The sequence below is a fragment of the Salvelinus namaycush genome, chromosome 42 (assembly GCF_016432855.1).
Source record: "Salvelinus namaycush isolate Seneca chromosome 42, SaNama_1.0, whole genome shotgun sequence".
Lineage (NCBI taxonomy): Eukaryota > Metazoa > Chordata > Actinopteri > Salmoniformes > Salmonidae > Salvelinus > Salvelinus namaycush.
This window is the reverse complement of record NC_052348.1, coordinates 11,556,658-11,578,647: the sequence shown is the minus strand read 5'-3', so window position 1 is coordinate 11,578,647 and position 21,990 is coordinate 11,556,658. Positions and strand designations below refer to the sequence as shown.

The following is a 21,990-nucleotide window of genomic DNA, read 5'->3' as shown; positions in this document are numbered from 1 at the left end:
GACGAAATGTAAGAAAATAATTTCACTGAAGTTTGAGATTGACCCTCCGATGATTGGATGAAAGTCCAGTTGAAGACAGGATGGGATATCAGGCCGAGTTCACGTTCCATTCAGAAGGTATAACAAAGTGAATTTAAATTGAACCGACCTTTCCGAAAAACCTATAGTCAAGTCAATCCACATGTAACTGCAGCACAGGGGGGATAAAACGTATTATATTGACCTTTCCTCCGTCTTAGGGAATTGATTTATACTTATCAACAGTTGAATGAGGAGCCATTTCCTTCTGTTGTTCCAAGAAGATGGCAGTCCTGGGGTTCAAATACTTTCTCTGGGCTTTATTGAGCTTTGCTGGTGCAATCTAACCAACACATTAGCCGGAAAAGTGCAAAACCCGACCATCTGACACGCCAGGCAGACTCGAGCAACCACTAAGTATTTGAACGATTTCAAATAGTATTTGAACCCAAGTCTGGAGTACAGGTGGTGACAAAGCCTTCACAAAAAAGGGACCCATTCTTCCTAATTTGCAAAGCTAGATTAGCTATTGATTACAGTAGAGTGATTAAAGAAATCTTTCCAATCTATTCTATTCAATTTGTAACGGCCTCCATAGCCATTATCCCCCTAAATGTAATTTTCCCTCGAATTTAATTAGATTTTTTGGGATGGGATGGTAAACCGTAGGAACCAGTCTGTTCCGGGGGCGTTATGATCCGTGCCGGGACGTGTCGCGGAGGGTGTAAAACACGTGACCTCCTGACTGAAGCTGATAAAGTGGCGAGCGTCCAGCGAGCGTCAAGGCAAAGCGGGGGCAGGGGTTTTATTGAGGTGAGTGAGTAGGGAGTAATTGCAGTCTCTCTTTCACTCTCCCTTCCTCCCATCTCAGTTACACTCTCCATCCATCGCCCTTGCTCTCCTGTGATAAACAGGGACGCTTCATTATCTTTGGGACGTAACCTTTTCTCTCCAATGACACAAGCTATTTATTTTATCCATCTAACTGCAGTCAGGCCTCCATTCGCTCAGCTTCATAGCGGTTATATTGCAGGAAAAGGAGGAGGAGGGGGGCAATTAGTAATGGCTCCAAGCAGGATATAATGAGATGAAAGCTTCTGCTACGACTGAGCGAGATGGTCACCATCTAACAGTGACTGTCAATGACAGTAAACGGTCAAATAAATAATGGGTAAAATACAGTGGAGTTTTTTGGCATGTTGTTCTGTCAGCTGTCAACATAGTACCAGGTTGTGGTCAAGAATGCATTGAATGAGATCAATATTATATGTATACATATTTTTGACTGCATCACATCAAAACACAGTCCTGAGTCAAAGTACTCAACACAGAGCAAGTATGTTACCAGGGTGATGGATTCCCAAGCAAAACAAGCCCAGGGTTCTGACATTCGGGTTCCAAGAACGTGGAAGCTTTCTCTCCTGCTCTCGGGTGATTAAAGCCTACTTCAGAGTCAAGGAGAGAAGGACCCCTGAAAGTGGAGGCTTAGGTGTCTATTTATCTGCCTGTGTTGAACAAATATGAAGAGGCATCTCTCTGCGTCTCAGAGGAAGATTAGGCATTCTTCCTCGAGGGCCTGTTAGGGGCTGGTTTGAAGACCAGGGTTTGATCAAGTGCTCCATTTTTGCATTACACTTTGTTCCTGAATCCTTTGATCCTTGGTGTTAAAATGTTGGAAAAGTACCCTGTATTGCTTTTCCCCACAGTTATCTTTCAATTGGGGAGAACATTTTGTTTTTCTACTGCGACTGCTGACAGTTGTCTCCATCCCATAATGGTCACCTTTCCCAGAATGCATAGTCTTCAGAACACAAAACAAACCGACAAAACCAGGTCGGCTGACTGACTAAGTGAGGATGCCAATAGACAGGTGATGCTAACTGAAGGTAGAAGGCTAGCCAGCTAGCCCCAGGAGATAAACAAACAGGGTCTATTACAAGGCTATGAGAAAGCTGCACAGTGCAAAATAACAAGATGGTCACATATACTAGGCTAGACAACGTTAGCGGGAAACTCAGACTAGGCCAGATTGCAGACCTTGTTGTGTTTACCAGACAGAGCTCACAGTCCAGCAGAGGTCAGATGTAAGGAGCCTATATGCTGGAGAGGAATGTTTGTGTACAGAGTAGAGGTCGACCGATTAATCGGAATGGCCGATTAATTAGGGACGATTTCAAGTTTTCATATTTTTTTTTTTTTACACCTTTAATTTAACTAGGCAAGTCAGTTAAGAACACATTCTTATTTTCAATGACGGCCTAGGAACGGTGGGTTAACTGCCTTGTTCAGGGGCAGAACGACAGATTTTTACCTTGTCAGCTCAGGGATTCAATCTTGCAACCTTACGGTTAACTAGTCCAATGCTCTAACCACCTGCTTTTCATTGCACTCCACGAGGAGCCTGCCTGTTACGCGAATGCAGTAAGAAGCCAAGGTAAGTTGCTAGCTAGCATTAAACTTATCTTATAAAAAACAATCAATCAATCATAATCACTAGTTAACTACACATGGTTGATGATATTACTAGTTTATCTAGCGTGTCCTGCGTTGCATATATTCGATGCGGTGCGCATTTGCGAAAAAGGACTGCCGTTGCTCCAACGTGTACCTAACCATAAACATCAATGCCTTAAAATCAATACACAAGTATATATTTTTTAAACCTGCATATTTAGTTAATATTGCCTGCTAACAGGAATTTATTTTAACTAGGAAAATTGTGTCACTTCTCTTGCAACAGAGTCAGGGTATATGCAGCAGTTTGGGCCGCCTGGCTCGTTGCGAACTGTGTGAAGACTATTTCTTCCTAACAAAGACAGCCAACTTTGACAAACGGGGGATGATTTAACAAAAGCGCATTTGCAAAAAAAGCACAATCATTGCACGACTGTACCTAACCATTAACATCAATGCCTTTCTTAAAATCAATACACAGAAGTATATATTTTTTAAACCTGCATATTTAGCTAAAAGAAATCCAGGTTAGCAGGCAATATTAACCAGGTGAAATTGTGTCACTTCTCTTGCGTTCATTGCACGCAGAGTCAGGGTATATGCAACAGTTTGGGCCGCCTGGCTCTTTGCGAACTAATTTGCCAGAATTTTACGTAATTATAACATTAAAGGTTGTGCAATGTAACAAGCATATTTAGACTTATGAACGGTTCCGTATTTCACTGAAAGAATAAACGTTTTGTTTTCGAGATTATAGTTTCCGGATTCGACCATATTAATGACCTAAGGCTCGTATTTCTGTGTGTTATTATGTTATAATTAAGTCTATGAGCAGATAGAGCAGTCTGACTGAGCGATGGTAGGCAGCAGCAGGCTCGTAAGCATTCATTCAAACACCACTTTTGTGCGTTTTGCCAGCAGCTCTTCGCAATGCTTCAAGCATTGCGCTGTTTATGAATTCAAGCCTATCAACTCCCGAGATTAGGCTGGTGTAACCGATGTGAAATGGCTAGCTAGTTAGCGGGGTGCGTGCTAATAGCGTTTCAAACGTCACTCGCTCTGAGACTTGGAGTAGTTGTTCCCCTTGCTCTGCATGGGTAACGCTGCTTCGAGGGTGGCTGTTGTCAATGTGTTCCTGGTTCGAGCCCAGGTATGAGCGAGGAGAGGGACGGAAGCTATACTGTTACACTGGCAATACTAAAGTGCCTATAAGAACATCCAATAGTCAAAGGTATATGAAATACAAATCATATAGAGAGAAATAGTCCTATAATTCCTATAATAACTACAACCTAAAACTTCTCACCTGGGAATTTTGAAGACTCATGTTAAAAGGAACCACCAGCTTTCATATGTTCTCATGTTCTGAGCAAGGAACTTAAACGTTAGCTTTTTTACATGGCACATATTGCACTTTTACTTTCTTCTCCAACACTTTGTTTTTGCATTATTTAAACCAAATTGAACATGTTTCATTATTTATTTGAGGCTAAATGGATTTTATTGACGTATTTTATTAAGTTAAAATAAGTGTTCATTCAGTATTGTTGTAATTGTCATTATTACAAATACATTTTAAAAATCAGCATCTGCTTTTTTTTGGTCCTCCAATAATCGGTATCGGTGTTGAAAAATCATAATCGGTCGACCTCTAGTACAGAGGTGTTTTTCTTGCTGCCGCCTGCATTTGAACAGACCTGGTGGTTACCCAAGATCTCATTATGACTCAGAGGTACAGAGAGCGAGAGAGTGGGGGAGGGAGAGAGTGGGAGCAGTAGAGGGAGGGAGAGTGGGAGCAGTAGAGGGAGGGAGAGTGGGAGCAGAGGGGAAGGGAGAGAGTGGGAGCAGTAGAGGGAGGGAGAGTGGAAGCAGTAGAGGGAGGGAGAGTGGGAGCAGAGGGGAAGGGAGAGAGAGGGAGCTGTAGAGGGAGGGAAAACATGAAAAAGCGAGATGTCCTTTCAAGGACAATGAGGGAGAGATAAAGTGAATAAACCGAGAGAACAAGGGTTGCCCAGCACTGTGCAAATGGGCCCGTGACACACAGGAGAAGGGTGTAAACTCAACACGATAAGACCTCCGCATGCATTCCTGGGTCTTGATGCGGCCTCAGAAGTTTCTGTTTGACGGTCAACACAGACCTGGCGTTGATCCATGTTAGTCACGCTCTCAGCTGTGATCCCACATCTAGCTAGTGGGGACATGCCAGGTCTGGATACGCCGATTAGTATGAACATAATAACATAGGCTAACAGTCTCTCACAACGACACACATGTCAAAACACAGTCTACAAAGATGATACATGACCCAACCAGAACAATCACTTTAGATTTCAATCAAATAAACACTGAATGTAGAACGAGGAGGAAGGGAAGTGCTACTAAGGTACACAATAGTACATTTTGGTAGACAGAAAGTGCTCTTTGGTAAAAGGTGTAAATTGGTCATCAAAAAAAATGCCCTTATTTGTATGGCACGTTCAATAGAAACAAAGTTTTAAAAAAAACTACCTTTCTAAGTGTTCTGATACTTCTAGCTTGGAGTTGTATTTTTATGATAACATAGCTACAGTATTTCACTTTTAAATGTGTATAGTATTGCTTACTAGGTGTGTCCAATCAATTTTGTAAGCACTCCCTATACAAGGAGATCTCATATACAGGTCTCATATACAAGGAGATCAATGGCCTCATTATGAGGCCTACACTCAATAAGTCATGTCTGGAGCTCCACATGTTATTATCTGAGGTGAAGGTGAACGAGGAATACACAGCTAGAGTGTGTGTGTGTGTATCATCTGCCATAACAGAAGATGCCTTTCTACTCTGTGATATAGGGAATCTGCCTGCCTGCCAGGCTGTTTGCCTGCCATTTTAGATCAGCCTGACAGGCAGCAGAGTTGTCTGTTGACGGGCACAAGGACTTTCACTGCTCTAGCACACAGACAGACAGCCTTTGAAGCACTGGGTGCGTGTACAGTGTGTGTGTACTGTGTGTGTAGATCGAAGCTTGACAGCTCTCATTGAAAGCGAAGGACAGCAAAGACAAAGGTGCATGCCTCAGATGGACTCTGTAGCCAGCACCATATTCCACGACAACATCTGATCACTAGGCTACTGAAGACAGACAGACTGAGGAAAACTAACAGACAATTTAAAGTCTGGGGCTGCAGTAAGCAAAATGCTAATATGTAAAAAAAAATAAAAAATAAAAAGAGCATCAACAATGAAGCCAAACCGAAGCAGCTCTCCCTCTAAGGCCAGACCATCATTTCACGGCATTGTGGTTTCTAGCCTCCTCTTCTTCAGTCTCAAAGCAAACGGTTTTAACAGAACTCCAATGGCGTCCTGTTATCTTACTTAACCGCAGAGCAATGCGGAATTCCAGGTGTGTGCTTCCCAAATGGCACCATATGCCCTTTATAGTGCCCTACTGTGGGCCCTGGTCAAAGGTAGTGCACTATAAAGGGCATAGGGTGCCATTTGGGACGCAAGCCAGTCTCTCAAGGAGATGAGTCAAGGAAGAGTTTGTAGAGTAATCTGCTGGTGCAATCATGTCTTGATTGCTCACAGTGGGGTGACTTGATTCACTCCAATACTGTATGATAGTACTGACGGAGTGAGAGAAAACCCTCTGGTATCTAAAGGACAAGAATAACAATCCTAGTCTTAGATAATGATGGAATCTTTCATTGGCGACATGAAAGGCTAAATTCCACTACAGTGGAAGATCCATTATCTGATGTCTCTATGGAGACATTACATCACCAGACACGTGTCTTTGTTCCAAATGATGTATCAATGCCAGGTGCTACTTTGAGAAATGCAACTGGGGGACTGAACATGCCATAAAAGGAATAGAGGTCCATAACATGAGTTCTAAACAATAGGCTTTGCACTGTGTTTGTTCTCTACATTAGAACATGTTCAGCAGAATATTTCACTCACTTAACTACTCCCCTCTCCACCAGTCAGGGACAGAACCCTCGCCAAAAGTAGAGCACTATATACGGAATAGGGTGCCATTTTGGACACAAGCTTGGTCTACTGAATCCAGTGGCTGGGATAATGAAGTCATATTCAGACTGCACATTCTTTTTGGGACAGAGGAATTCAAAGCACTCTAGGTGTGACATTCCTATCTGTGCCAGCTCATCTTTACCAAAATAAAAGCGTCCCCAAACCAAACAGAGAGAGTCCGGAACGTTACCTTGTGGGCCGCAGCTGAAGGACAACAGAACTAAAAAATACAAATCAATTGGAGATAGATGCTTCAGACGGACATGGAGGCCAGTCAGAGAGGGAGTCAACATTGTCCCTCTGACATATCCCAGTAAAACCACAACGTCAGAGCGAAAACCTTCTCAAAGTATACCTGGCATTGATACATCACTTGAAAGACTGAAATGCATGTCTTTCAAGGTCCATTTTGAAGCGTGGGTTTCTCGCCATCTCCTATTGATCCAGCGGTGAATAAGCCCTTAGTCTGGATGTTAGCTGCTGAAAGCTGGGTAGGAATAGGCTTCCCTGAGCTCTGGTGAGGCTGAAAGTTTACGCCACTTAAGCTGGGACTTGGAGTGGAACGCCAATGTAGAAGGAGAGGAAACACACAGGCATAGCGCACACACACACACGTGTACTCCCACACACACACACACACGTGTACTCCCACACACACACACACACGTGTACTCCCACACACACACACACGTACTCCCACACACACACACACGTACTCCCACACACACACACACACGTGTACTCCCACCGTGTACTCCCACACACACACACACACACACACACACACACACACACACACACACACACGTGTACTCCCACACACACGTGTACTCCCACACACACGTGTACTCCCACACACACGTGTACTCCCACACACACGTGTACTCCCACACACACGTGTACTCCCACACACACATGTACTCCCACACACACACACACACACGTAAGAATAAATAAGAACCCCCACAACCCAAGGTCAGACAATCTGTAAAGAAAGAGAAAGAGGAGAGCGAGAGAAGCTACAGTCCTGTCTGGCAGCCAGGCAGACATTATGTCTATTTGCTGTTGAAACAGAAGCAGGATCAGGAAGAAGAATGCGGTAGCAGCACTGGACTATTCCCTGCACGCGCGAGAGGGCAAGAGAGAGAGCGCGCGAGAGAGCACGAGAGAGAGCGAGAGAGCGAGAGCGAGAGAGCGGAGAGAGAGAGAGAGGAGAGAGAGCGGGAGAGAGAGCGGGAGAGAGAGCGGGAGAGAGAGCGGGAGAGAGAGCGGGAGAGAGAGCGGGAGAGAGAGCGGGAGAGAGAGCGGGAGAGAGAGCGGGAGAGAGAGCGGGAGAGAGAGCGGGAGAGAGAGCGGGAGAGAGAGCGGGAGAGAGAGCGGGAGAGAGAGCGGGAGAGAGAGAGAGAGCACAAATAAAGGAAATTGTTTTTTCCTCTTCTTGCAATGGAGATCTATTCACCAGCGGTTTTAACGACTGATCTAGGATCAGATCAAAATGCTTCAGTCCTGATTTCAACAAACAAGAGCAAACTAACTAATCTGGCCCAGGCGAAGATGGTCTCTAGATTCTTCCAAACTGATTTAGGATCAGCTCACCTTTCTACAGCTCTCACCCCGACTGTCATAATGAACTGAACAAATCTGGCACAGGAACAGCTGGTTGGGGCATAAAAAGCAACCAACCACACGGCAGGGAGGGAGGGGTGGGGGCAGTGTTTGTGGATCTAGCCCAGGTGCATCGTGGGACGTGGGAAAAGAATGGCCTCGGGCCAGCCTGCTGGGTTACGGTGACTAATCACGCACACTCCTGTTCTGACCTCTGTCTTCACAGCATGGTGTGAGCAAGTCACTGCAGCACTAACCTGAGAGTTACAAGTCATCCGGATGGACATTACCCTAATGGTGGTGGTGGGAAGAGAGACAATCCGCATGGCTTCACTATCAGATGCCCTTGGTACTGATCTGTTCACATCAGCACAACGCTGAGAGAGACCGACAGACTGTATAATCACTGCTTGGCTGAGTGCCCAATTCAATCAAAAGGGAGGAAGATTTTCTGCTATGAGACACGATGCTGCTTCTTGTTTCAGTGCTTCAGTGTTTCATGCACCTGGGCACCACTGACACATTGAGTGTATTTGTAATTTTCCATGCAAGGATAGAACCACGTCTGAAACTTGTTGTTCCTTCCCTTTAGTCGTTCTCCTTGCACTTTAAAAAGCCAGAGAGCTTTGTCCTAAAGGAGAAATTTCATTAAGCGCTCCAGTGAAAATGGAGTTGGCGAAGACCAGGGAAGATGTGATTTACAATACTCCCTGAGCCTCCCTACCTCTTGCTCTCCCTCTCTCAGCGAGGCCCACACCAACGCCACCATTTTAGTAGACCCTATAAACCAGCAACACAAGGCCCGTGTCACCGCATCAGTCCCAGTCATGAATACCAACAGCCCCTCCCTCGCCTGTCTGACGACACAGATCTTTCACTGGCTCTCCGCACAATGGCTAAGGCTCAATCTCCAATGGTACCCTGTCCCCTATGTAGTGCACTACTTTTGACCAGGGCCCATATGTGTCTGGTCAAAAGTAGTGCACTACATAGAGAATAGGGTGACATTTGAGACAAAAACTAAATGCAGGAGGAGGAAGAGAGAACAAAATGGATTCCCAGACAATATGCTGCAGTATTGCAGGACAGGTGGTGTTATGTGCCAATGTTGAATGATGTCACTAATCAATTGCAATCTGGTCAGGGTCTCAGGGAGATTCTGGAGCGTCAAGCGGTATCATTTGTGTAAAATCTCCAGTATACTGTTGCCTATGCATTTGAGTAAACCTTAAATGCAAAAATCAATACAAACCGTTGATCGTGAATCTGAGGTTTTGAGTGAAGACACACTAAGTCATTTAAAGAGCTGCCATAGCATGTGGATTGACTTCCTGCTAACATGCTTCATTACAGATCAATGAGACGGTAATGAGAAATACACGAGCTGTAATGAGTTCCTTCAGAATAGGAACTCATTACTATGTGTATGCATTCCACATAACACTGAGATGCAGTGGGATGGAACAACCAATGAGACTTAGAGACACTATCACTTTTTAAACTCCTATTCATAATCTCCAGAACCAAACCATACCAATCTACATACCAGTACCATACCAATCTACATACCAGTACCATACCAGTCTACAACTGAGACAACGGCGATTTTCTACATTCTGTAGTCAAAAAGGTTTGGACTAGCTTCAACATGGGGGTTGGAGAGCGAGGGATGAGTGACAGTCTTACCTTTCCTGTGACAGCCGACCAGACCTTGAGCGAGTTGTCATCAGAGCCGCTGACGATGCGGTTACCACAGAACTGGAGGCAGGTGATGACATGGTCATCATGACCCTTAAGCACCTAGAGAGAACGGAGGGATGGAGAGGAGAAGAGGGAGGGAGGGAAGGAGAGAGAGATGGATGACAGGGAGGGAGGGAGGGAGAGGAGAGAACGGGAAGAGAGATGGATACAGGGGAGAAGGAGAGGACGGAGTGAAGGAGAATAAGATAAAATGTCAAGAACCAAACAGGAACAATGACAAGGCTGTATTTCTCCAAACATCAAAGACTTGAGGTAAATGTCACGACGGCGCTTTGCAGGTGTACAGAGACCCCCGTTCAAAAAGACTTGTGAGTGTATGTGTGTGTAAACTCAGCTGACGGACACGGGGGGGTCACAGAACTGCCGACTCGGCAAATGACAGAGCGCGTTACAGACGGGCGCAGGGGAGTGTGAAGAGCAAGCGGGGTAACCATGGTTACGTCAGCCACTCCTTCTACAGTCACAAAAGGACCTGAGGGCTTTTTGAAATTAGCGAAATTAGCCATACGAGGCATATTACTCTCCCTTGCTCGTCAAGCTCAATTTAAACTCTGAAAACAGGAGAGACACAGCAGTTTGATGTACAAGTAGAATTGAGGTCATGTCGAGCTCTAGAGAAGAACTACCATAAAAAAACTATCTATAGGAACTGCCATTAACTAAATCTTCTTTAGGAGAGGTTGAGAACTGACCCACCTATGGCTTCCAATAAAACCCAGCATAAGAGCCTTATCGACTTGGACGCCTGATCTAATTCAAAGCCGCTTTATATAAAATCCATACGAGTCTCAAGGGAGTGTTAAGATATAATGAAACCGTCTAATAAGGAACAAAGAAAGGCTTTAGATTCTAAGTTTTATACAAAACCCCCAACTCCAAAGTTGAGAACTGAAGGAGAATTAAATACTGTGTGCTAATGATGAACGCAAATAAAATGATCTATATTATAACCTGGGTGGTTTGAGCCCTAAATGTTGATTGGCTGACAGCTGTGGCATATCAGACTGTATACCACGGGTATGACAAAACATGCATTTTTACATTGGTAATCAGTTTATAATAGCAATAAGGCACCTCGGGGGTTTGTGGTATACGGCCAATATACAACGACTCCGCGTTGCGTTGTGCCTGGATACAGCCCTTAGCCGTGGTATATTGGCCATATAGCACAAACCCCCGAGGTGCCTTATTGCTTAATTATATAAAATGTTGAGAATAAGGGGAAGCAAAGACAAAATGTCTACCTTGGGTGATCGGAGGTCTCCTCTCCTCCAGTTGGTGTCTATCCTATGCTGCCTGATGTACGCACACTTCCAGGGGCTGTGGGTGAAGCCCGGCTTGGTGATTTTCCTCTTCTTGAAGGCTAGAGGCTCATCAATGCCTGCTTGTGAAGAGATGAGAGGAGAGGAGCAGTGTCAGTCCGAGACTGTGTCAGAAAGCAGAATATCTACCGTTTGCTCAGGCCATTGTCAATCTAGTCTGACCATTGTTCAAGATGGATCATATTGGCCAATGCTGGTGTCAATCATGGTCTGAAACTACAGCAGCATGTTCCTTTCGGCCAGTACTTGTGCCCGTCATGCCCGTATACCGGTTCAGTGATTCCTATTGGCTAAGTGCGTCTAGACTGACCCTCTTCCCGGCACTTCTCCCTCCAGAGGAGGTTGTCCTCAGCCAGGATCCGCCAGTAACGACAGGTCTGAGCGGCCTGCAGCAGGTCCTTGGGCTCAAGGAACGACAGCACGTACAGGGCCAACTGACGGAGGAGAGGAAGGATGGAGGGAAGGAGAGAGAGAAAGTTATTTTACAGCGTAAGGGCGTCGCCGTGGTTGAGTGGGTGGTCTGGGTCTAGTTGACCAACCCCACACCTCCTAAAATACCAGTGCTCTATAATTCAATAGCAGTGCGCTACAACTCAAACATACCTCATCCCCAAGCCATTATTGACGATCCAGAGCAATTGAGAGCGTTTGAAAGTGTTTCATCGATGCAGCACAGCAGAACCACTGATTGTGTATTGAGTTGGTTACATAACAGGGTACTACAGGGTGTCTTCGTCTTACTACATGTCTCTGTCTCATCCATATATGGATACCACTGAACTGCCCCCAGGGTTTGTTCTGTTGGAGCTTCTCTACTCTGCCTAGTGCCTACCACACCCTATCACACTCCAGCCTGAGAGACAGCGAGAGAGAAAAAGAGCGAGAGAGAAAAGAGAAGAGTGAGAGAGAAAAGAGAAGAGTGAGAGAAGGAGAAAAGACAGAAGGAGAAAAGAGAGGAGAGAAAAAATGGGAAGCAAAGCAGAAACAGCTAAACGGGAAGAAACAAGGTAACAGTGAGAGGGAGCAAGACAGGTTTCCTCATGCTCCAACCTCTATTAAACAAACACCTTCTGAAGGGGCTTGGCCACTGGAGCAAGCTGAGGGGAGGCTATTTACACCATTATGGAACATTACAGACTACTTCCCACACATCTCCCTTCACTCACTCCCTCCCCCCATTACAGACGATTCCACACCTTGCCTTTCTCTCCCCTCCCCGTCCAGACCTCCCTCACACCTGACAGACAGTCACTCTGATAAGGACCTCTCTGAGGAGTGACAGGAGGCTGTTTAAGATAGATCCCCTGAGAGCATAGAGTCCCGAACAGAGACACATTGGCCCGGTGTTATTAGTCCTCAGTTTGAGCGAAGGGTGACACACCCACCGAAAGGTGCCATTAAGGCTATTTCCAATGAGTTAAGTGGAGATAAGAAGACAGCTCAGGGAGCTTTCAGTTCTCACCTATTTGGGCAACAGGGATGGATGGATGGATGGGGAGATGGGAGTGTGCAGTTGGGAGAGTTAAAGAGGTGGTAAGGGGGCTTTGGTTCTCACTTCTTTAGGGTTTAGAAAGAGAGAGGGAGGAGGAAGGGTTTTAGAAAGAGAGAGGGAGGAGGAAGGGGTTAGAAAGAAAGAGGGGGGGTTAGAAAGAGAGAGAGGGGGGTTAGAAAGAGAGAGAGGGGGGTTAGAAAGAGAGAGAGAGGGGTTAGAAAGAGAGAGAGAGGGGTTAGAAAGAGAGAGAGAGGGGTTAGAAAGAGAGAGAGAGGGTTTAGAAAGAGAGAGAGAGGGTTTAGAAAGAGAGAGAGAGGGTTTAGAAAGAGAGAGAGAGGGTTTAGAAAGAGAGAGAGAGGGTTTAGAAAGAGAGAGAGAGGGGTTATAAAGAGAGAGAGAGGGGTTATAAAGAGAGAGAGAGGGGTTATAAAGAGAGAGAGAGGGGTTATAAAGAGAGAGAGAGGGGTTATAAAGAGAGAGGGAGGAGGAAGGGTTTAGAAAGAGAGAGAGGAGGGGGAAGGGTTTAGAAAGAGAGAGAGGAGGGGGAAGGGTTTAGAAAGAGAGAGATGGGTTATAAAGAGAGAGGGAGGAGGAAGGGTTTAGAAAGAGAGAGAGGGGTTATAAAGAGAGAGGAAGGGGTTATAAAGAGAGAGGGAGGAGGAAGGGTTTAGAAAGAGAGAGGGAGGAGGAAGGGTTTTGAAAGAGAGAGGGAGGAGGAAGGGTTTTGAAAGAGAGAGGGAGGAGGAAGGGTTTTGAAAGAGAGAGGGAGGAGGAAGGGGTTAGAAAGAGAGATGGGGGGGAGGGGTTAGAAAGAGAGAGGGAGGAGGAAGGGTTTAGAAAGAGAGAGAGGAGGGGGAAGGGTTTAGAAAGAGAGAGATGGGTTATAAAGAGAGAGGGAGGAGGAAGGGTTTAGAAAGAGAGAGAGGGGTTATAAAGAGAGAGGAAGGGGTTATAAAGAGAGAGGGAGGAGGAAGGGTTTAGAAAGAGAGAGGGAGGAGGAAGGGTTTTGAAAGAGAGAGGGAGGAGGAAGGGTTTTGAAAGAGAGAGGGAGGAGGAAGGGGTTAGAAAGAGAGGGGGGGGGGTTTAGAAAGAGAGAGGGAGGAGGAAGGGTTTAGAAAGAGAGAGGGAGGAGGAAGGGTTTAGAAAGAGAGAGGGAGGAGGAAGGGTTTAGAAAGAGAGAGGGAGGAGGAAGGGTTTAGAAAGAGAGAGAGGAGGGGGAAGGGGTTAGAAAGAGAGAGGGAGGAGGAAGGGTTTAGAAAGAGAGAGAGGGGTTATAAAGAGAGAGAGAGGGGTTATAAAGAGATAGGGAGGGGGAAGGGGTTAGAAAGAGAGAGGGAGGAGGAAGGGTTTAGAAAGAGAGAGGGGTTATAAAGAGAGAGAGAGGGGTTATAAAGAGAGAGAGAGGGGTTATAAAGAGAGAGAGAGGGGTTAGAAAGAGAGAGAGAGGGGTTAGAAAGAGAGAGAGAGGGGTTATAAAGAGAGAGAGAGGGGTTATAAAGAGAGAGAGAGGGTTTATAAAGAGAGAGAGGGTTTATAAAGAGAGAGAGGGTTTAGAAAGAGAGAGAGGGTTTAGAAAGAGAGAGAGGGTTTAGAAAGAGAGAGAGGGTTTAGAAAGAGAGAGAGAGGGGTTATAAAGAGAGAGAGAGGGGTTATAAAGAGAGAGAGAGGGGTTATAAAGAGAGAGAGGGGTTATAAAGAGAGAGAGGGGTTATAAAGAGAGAGAGAGGGGTTATAAAGAGAGAGAGAGGGGTTATAAAGAGAGAGAGAGGGGTTATAAAGAGAGAGAGAGGGGTTATAAAGAGAGAGAGAGGGGTTATAAAGAGAGAGGGAGGAGGAAGGGTTTAGAAAGAGAGAGAGGAGGGGGAAGGGTTTAGAAAGAGAGAGATGGGTTATAAAGAGAGAGGGAGGAGGAAGGGTTTAGAAAGAGAGAGAGAGGGTTTAGAAAGAGAGAGAGAGGGGTTATAAAGAGAGAGGGAGGAGGAAGGGTTTAGAAAGAGAGAGGGAGGAGGAAGGGTTTAGAAAGAGAGAGGGAGGAGGAAGGGTTTTGAAAGAGAGAGGGAGGAGGAAGGGTTTTGAAAGAGAGAGGGAGGAGGAAGGGTTTTGAAAGAGAGAGGGAGGAGGAAGGGTTTTGAAAGAGAGGGGGGGGAGGAAGGGGTTAGAAAGAGAGAGGGGGGGGAGGGGTTAGAAAGAGAGAGGGAGGAGGAAGGGTTTAGAAAGAGAGAGGGAGGAGGAAGGGTTTAGAAAGAGAGAGGGAGGAGGAAGGGTTTAGAAAGAGAGAGGGAGGAGGAAGGGTTTAGAAAGAGAGAGAGGAGGGGGAAGGGGTTAGAAAGAGAGAGGGAGGAGGAAGGGTTTAGAAAGAGAGAGAGGGGTTATAAAGAGAGAGAGAGGGGTTATAAAGAGAGAGAGAGGGGTTATAAAGAGATAGGGAGGGGGAAGGGGTTAGAAAGAGAGAGGGAGGAGGAAGGGTTTAGAAAGAGAGAGGGGTTATAAAGAGAGAGAGAGGGGTTATAAAGAGAGAGGGAGGAGGAAGGGTTTAGAAAGAGAGAGGAAGGGTTTTAGAAAGAGAGAGGGAGGGGGAAGGGTTTTAGAAAGAGAGAGGGAGGGGGAAGGGTTTTAGAAAGAGAGAGGGAGGGGGAAGGGTTTTAGAAAGAGAGAGGGAGGGGGAAGGGGTTTAGAAAGAGAGAGAGAGGGGGAAGGGGTTAGAAAGAGAGAGAGAGGGGGAAGGGGTTAGAAAGAGAGAGAGAGGGGGAAGGGGCTTTAGAAAGAGAGAGAGAGGGGGAAGGGGCTTTAGAAAGAGAGAGAGAGGGGGAAGGGGCTTTAGAAAGAGAGAGAGAGGGGGAAGGGGCTTTAGAAAGAGAGAGAGGGAAGGGGCTTTAGAAAGAGAGAGGGAAGGGGTTAGAAAGAGAGAGGGAGGAGGAAAAGAGAGAGGGAGGAGGAAAAGAGAGAGGGAGGAGGAAAAGAGAGAGGGAGGAGGAAAAGAGAGAGGGAGGAGGAAAAGAGAGAGGGAGGAGGAAAAGAGAGAGGGAGGAGGAAAAGAGAGAGAGAGGAGGAAGTGGTTCGAAAGAGAGAGAGGAGGAAGAAGGGGTTCAAAAGAGAGAGGGAGGAGGAAGAGAGAGAGGGAGGAGGAAAAGAGAGAGGGAGGAGGAAAAGAGAGAGAGAGGAGGAAGGGGTTCGAAAGAGAGAGGAGGAGGAAGGGGTTAGAAAGAGAGAGGGAGGAGGAAGGGGTTAGAAAGAGAGAGAGAGGAGGAAGGGGTTAGAAAGAGAGAGGGAGGAGGAAGGGGTTAGAAAGAGAGAGGGAGGAGGAAGGGGTTAGAAAGAGAGAGGGAGGAGGAAGGGGTTAGAAAGAGAGAGGGAGGAGGAAGGGGTTAGAAAGAGAGAGGGAGGAGGAAGGGGTTAGAAAGAGAGAGGGAGGAGGAAGGGGTTAGAAAGAGAGAGGGAGGAGAAAGGGGTTAGAAAGAGAGGGAGGAGGAAGGGGTTAGAAAGAGAGAGAGAGGAGGAAGGGGTTAGAAAGAGGAGGAAGGGGTTAGAAAGCGCTATAAAGGGGTTGTCACCTCTTTGGGCAGCAGGGAGATGAAGTCGCGTTGGAACTGCGGCTCAATGACCTGCATCATGTGTTTGACATGCGTGGGCTCACAGCTGTCGATCAACTCATCCAGCGCCATCAGCTTCTCTGGGCCACTCCAGCTCTGAAAAACACACAGGAGGACGAGGGAGAGCAGGGTTAGATGGGATGTGTCGATGGTACACTACTCCAGCTGTGGAATACACAGGACCGGTCAGGAGAGAAGTACATGGAGAGGACTTTATATGTTGGTTGTGTTGATGGTACTTGATTGTAAAAGTAGTTGTTTTTAGTGTGTGTTGCGTTGTATTGGCATACAAGGGTGCTTGCTGGAAGTGTGGTGGAATGTAAAAGTGTTTGATGCCAATTTGCATAGGTGTAGAAGACTGTATATTTGTGTGCCAATGCATACACTATATATACAAAAGTATATGGACACCCCTTCAAATTAATGGATTCGGCTATTTCAGCCACACCCGTTGCTGACAGGTGTATAAAATCGAGAACACACCATGCAATCTCCATAGACAAACACTGGCCGTACAATGACCTGACTGAAGAGCTGTGACAACGTGGCACACAGTCATAGGATGCCACCTTCCCAACAAGTCAGTTCGTCAAATTTCTGCCCTGCCAGAGCTGCCTCGGTCAACTGTACGTTCTGTTATTGTGAATTGGAAACATATAGGAGCAACAACGGCATAGCCGCAAAGTGGTAGGCCACACAAGCTCACAGAACGGGACCGCCGAGTGATGAAGCACGTAGAGTGTAAAAATAGTCTGTCCTTGGTTGCAACACTCACTACCTAGTTCCAAACTGCCTCTGGAAGCAACGTCAGCACAAGAACTGTTCGTCGGGAGCTTCATGAAATGGGTTTCCATGGCCGAGCAGCTGCACACAAGCCTAAAATCCTCATGCTCAATGCCAAGGGTCGGCTGGAGTGGTGTAAAGCTTGCTGCCATTGGACTCTGGAGCAGTGGAAGCGTGTTCTCTGGAGTGATGAATCACGCTATCTGGCAGTCCGACAGACGAATCTGGGTTTGGAAGATGCCAGGAGAGCACCACCTGCCTCAATGCATAGTGCCAACTGTAAAGTTTGGTGGAGTAGGAATAATGGTCTGGGGCTGGTTTTCATGGTTTCAGGCTAGGCCCCTTAGTTCCAGTGAAGGGAAATCTTAACACTACAGCATACAATGACATTCTAGAAGATTCTGTGCTTCCAACTTTGTGGCAGTTTGAGGGAAGGCCCTTTCCTGTTTCAGCATGACAAAGAGGGCCATAGAGAAATGCTTAGTCGAGATCGATGTGGAAGAACTTGACTGGCCTGCACAGAGCACTGACCTCAATCCCATCGAACACCTTTGGGATGAATTGGAACGTAGACTGTGAGCCAGGCCTAATCGCCCAACAACAGTGCCCGACCTCACGAATGCTGTTGTGGCTAAATGGAAGCAAGTCCCCGCAGCAATGTTCCAACATCTAGTGGAAAGCCTTCCCAGAAGAGTGGAGGCTGTTAAAGCAGCAAAGGGGGAACCAACTCCATATGAATGCTCATGATTTTGGAATGAAATGTTTGACGAGCAGGTGTCCACATACTTTTGGTCATGTGTACGCAAGTGAATAACACATTCCCTCAACAGAAGCCAGTTAGCCCAAGGCACCTGGCCGCTAACTACACTGGCAACAGGCACATTAAAAGGCCATTTCCACATCAAGCGCCTGGCCTTCATCAGCACTGTTATTACCTAGCTATGCTCCGTGGGGGATTTCTCCTAGCTGAATATTCAGCACCGCTCACAGCCTGAAGCTCAAAGCCAAACTGTGGAGCTTAGCTAGCAAGGGCTGTAGTTGTAACTAGACCAAGTGTCTAGATGCTGGGGCCAACGTCGTTTTCCTTTGGGAGAGCGCTCAAATGTAACACAGTGATTATAAGAGAGAAGGATGGAGGGAGGCATGGAGGATGGAAAGCATTGGGCATGTAAAGCATCTGTAATTTGGCAGTTAGACTGACGCCACCGGAGGAGCTGGCTGTGCTGGTAGTTGGGTTCAAAGCAGTACTCCTCGAACCAGGGCAAAGGGTTGGATTACTGAGTGGTTACTCAGTGCTGGCTGGCAGGCGACTTAACACCCATTGGTTATGCCTCTGGGAATTAGCTGTCTGGGTAGAAACACCGCTCGCTACAAAGCTTGCTTATGCTTGGCGGGTAATGCACCGAATGAAGGCACTGTTTACAAAGCATGGGTCAGTCAACCCTGGCTTTCAACCAGACGACATAACACCATGTTTCTTTCCAGTGTTATGACATTTGGATCGCATTATTTTCTGGCTACACTCATCTTAAAACCTCTTAAAGAGGATTCATTGAATTTCTCTCTCACTCCACAGGAAGCACAAAGGGGCTGAGCATGCCAGGACAGGAAAGAGAATGTACAGAATGCACGTTGGTGGGTTTAGCTGTGTCTAATACGGGCTGTCAGACGAAAGGCAAAAAAATAGCAGGTGAACTACGTCAATAGTCTCTCTCTCCCGCTCTGTCAAAAACCCACACACAGAGGGCGAGTTCTCACATGGACAAGCTATTTCACAGGATTAGTGGTTTTTGGGAACGATTAAGCGATAAATGCAATGTTACAATATTTGACAACGGATGTCTGACTGAATTGTTTGATGCTGTGCCATGTCCCGGAGAGACAGGTTACTGATCTTAGAGGTAGTTGTTGCAGAAGTAAACAGAGCGGAAAAGACCGACCTTGAACGCAACATTGTTCTAAACAGCTGCGGAATTTTCACATTCTGAAGTAAGACTTACAGGCATCCAATTGTTAATGAACTTGGCCTGACATCTCTATGCTGCAGTCTGGCTTCTGTGGCTGTAAATCGGTACAGGATGGGATTACATTTCACAATACCAGTAAACTGGTTTATTCACCAAACAGAGACGTGAAGAAAGTTAATCACCGCAATATTAGCAGAAAGATGTTGCCGACAGGAATGTTATTAGCAAATTGCCGTTGTTCGAATAAAAGATTTCCTGACATTTTGTTGCGGTTATGCAGCCATTACATTCAGAGAATGCTTTGAAGACAGAGCTAAAGCTCTAATTTCTTTCCTGTTTATTTCCCCAAAGATTTGGCCTTTATGACTGGCAAAGTCAATACAGGCACAAAGCCTGCTGTAAAAAACTTTAGCGAAGAAGGCAGCAGCATTACAGCGAGTTGGTTGCCAAGTCAAATAAACTCAGCATTGTTCCCATTTCGGATGAAAAGGGGTGCTTACTGACGATGAATTTGATATTAACAAAATGCTGGAATCAAATCTCAGATGTCTGAGCACTAGTCATCATTATAGAGTTGCCTCAACACAAGGCTTTTGTTGCCCTATCAAAAAGCAGAGAAGGAACATTACGGCCGTGCCTGAAATGGCACCCTATTCCCTATATAATAAACTCCTTCTGACCTGAGGCACTACAGGAAGTACCTGAAAGACAAAAGGATTTCTCTATTGACTATGACGTTAGAACTCGACCATAGGCTAATATGTCATACGAAGCTGACTGGCCTAAAATACTATATGGCTTTGAAAGGATTACCTGAACAAAGATCACATCTCTTCAACTGTTGACATAGTACACATCGGGCGTTGGCTGCACAAATACAATATTGGAGCCTGTATTCTAAACAGGTAGGCTAATTCCTATCCCATGCTATAGTGCATATGGTAATGTGAGGGCCAAAACATCAAGGCAGCAATTACCTTCAAGGCTTGCGTAAACATTGATTGGGCGCAACATCAGCTTTTTGATGAGCTCTCGCTCCAGGGCTTCGAAGGAAGACACTTAAGGGGGTGGGGGGGGTGGGGGGAGAGAGACATATGTAACAAAGGAGTTGGGAGGAACTCGAGGAACTAGGAACTTAGTTAGAACCATCACTCCTCAGGGAGCAGAGGCCAATTAGGAACTGAGAGCTAGGGGGTGGGAACTAACTCACCTGAAATGACCACTAGGAAGGGGAGGATGGACGTAACAGGAAGACATTGGAGGTGGAAAGTGGGAACTAACTCACCTGAAATGTCCGGAGCCATTCCTGGAGACCTGTGGGAGAAGGGATGGAGGTGATACGCCGCCTCTGCTGCCCCTGACCGTTAGCTGTCCTGATGTGCCCAAACGTGGTGGGGGTGGCTGGGTAGGGGACCAGCCCTGTAGCACTGTGGGGAGAAATATGGAGAGATGGGGAGGGAGAGAGTAAGAACGTGGAAAAAAAAATATATTTTTCATGAGAAAAAGATACCCAGACACTATACTGAAGAAAAACAATTTCTCCTGTTCTTCTGAGGAGAAGCACAAGGGTTATATTGATAGCGAGGAACACGGAAGACATTATGAATAGTTTCAAAAGCGGGCAAAGTGCAGGTGCTGCAGCACTATCAGCTTCTGCAGTTATCTTCCGCTCCGCTCACTAATTACAACAGCAGTGAGAAGGAGTACAAAAGTTGGATGGAGAAGCAAACAACAGATACTAATGAGAGAAACAACCCTGGGTCTCTGCCAAGAGGAGACTAAATGGGTTTCTATAGCTGGGGTGTATTCATTAGTGCACACCGTAGCAAACTATTTTGCAATGCAAACAGAGTGATCTATTGGGCAAATTCAGGTAGGTTCCTAGCCGTTTGACTTTAGTTTGCTTCCATTTGGGTCCTAGTGAATACACCCTGCTCTCTTCTCAACGCAACAGTTTCTCTGGAATTGAACTGAAACCAAGGTCGTATTCACTAGGCACGAAACGGGAAGTTACTACCTGAACGTCAATTAAGAAACATTCAATCAAATGTTGCGTTGCTAAATGTTTCAGTACGCCGTGCATGAATAAATATGAACCTGCTCTCTTCCAGAGTGTTTCTCTGGAACTGAAACCAGCTGTTTATTCCCATGTTTCCATCATCATTAATCAACTAAATGCATCTGTACACAAGCTTGATTCAATTTGGTTTGGGTTACTAACTTGTTTTTATTCAACTACAAAGATTTGAAATCGACTTGATTTAGGGGAAAGAGAACTGCTATTGAGGTGCAGATCAATTCTGGAATGTGAATTTTAGGGGGATTTCTATCAGTGTGCCTCTCACCCTGAGACTTCAAAGTGCACATAGTTCCAAAGAATTAAGTTCAATGTCAACCCCCCCCCCCCAAAGGGAAGCCACAAGGCATGCGCTCATTCGGTACTAGCCAAATGCCAAACCAACCATTCAGCAGTTCCTCACGCCGTTCTGCTTAGCGACAGAAGTATGTGGTAAGAGAGTGAGGTCTGTTTCATAATGGATTTATTTTTAACGGGATTGAGAGCTAGACCAACGTGTGGCAATTACAAGGCTGCAGAAGCAGCACAGTGCTGCCAATGAGTGAGGCAGCAGTGCTTAGTCAGGATCCTCAGGAAGGCATGAAGTACACTTTAATGGGCAAAGAACACGCTGCGGTGAGCACTTCTTATTAGGATTATTTCTTAGTGTGAATAACCACATCATATTCTGACTTACAGGGACAACTGGGGCTGCCTGCTGGATCCTGTCTGTGATACAACACAAATGGGTCAGGGTTTCTTTACCATTTGCATTGCTGGTCTACTGGGTAGGAAGGCTAAATCTATTGGTTAACTGGTAGGAAGGTGGGAACAGGGGGATGGTTCTTCACCTTGGATACTGGATAACAGGGTAGGGGGGGTAGGTACGGGGGGGGGGTCTTTACCTTGGATACTGGATAACAGG

At 46.1% G+C, this 21,990-nt stretch overlaps 1 protein-coding gene across 3 annotated transcripts in view; it reads right to left on the bottom strand.

The window, feature by feature from the left end:
• The window catches only part of LOC120034920 (F-box/WD repeat-containing protein 7-like), a 205,134-nt gene that overhangs the window by 11,097 nt on the left and 172,047 nt on the right, over window positions 1–21,990 (bottom strand). For 2 of the 3 annotated variants that reach the window (XM_038981612.1, XM_038981613.1), the window contains 5 exons: window positions 20,295–20,436; window positions 16,221–16,355; window positions 11,488–11,611; window positions 11,100–11,236; window positions 9,781–9,894 (listed from right to left, as the gene is read on the bottom strand). In XM_038981612.1, coding sequence (XP_038837540.1) covers window positions 9,781–9,894; window positions 11,100–11,236; window positions 11,488–11,611; window positions 16,221–16,355; window positions 20,295–20,436 — 652 coding nt within the window. Of the gene's footprint in view, window positions 1–9,780; window positions 9,895–11,099; window positions 11,240–11,487; window positions 11,612–16,220; window positions 16,356–20,294; window positions 20,437–21,990 lie in introns of all 3 variants that reach the window. The other variant, XM_038981611.1, reaches the window with a different exon arrangement.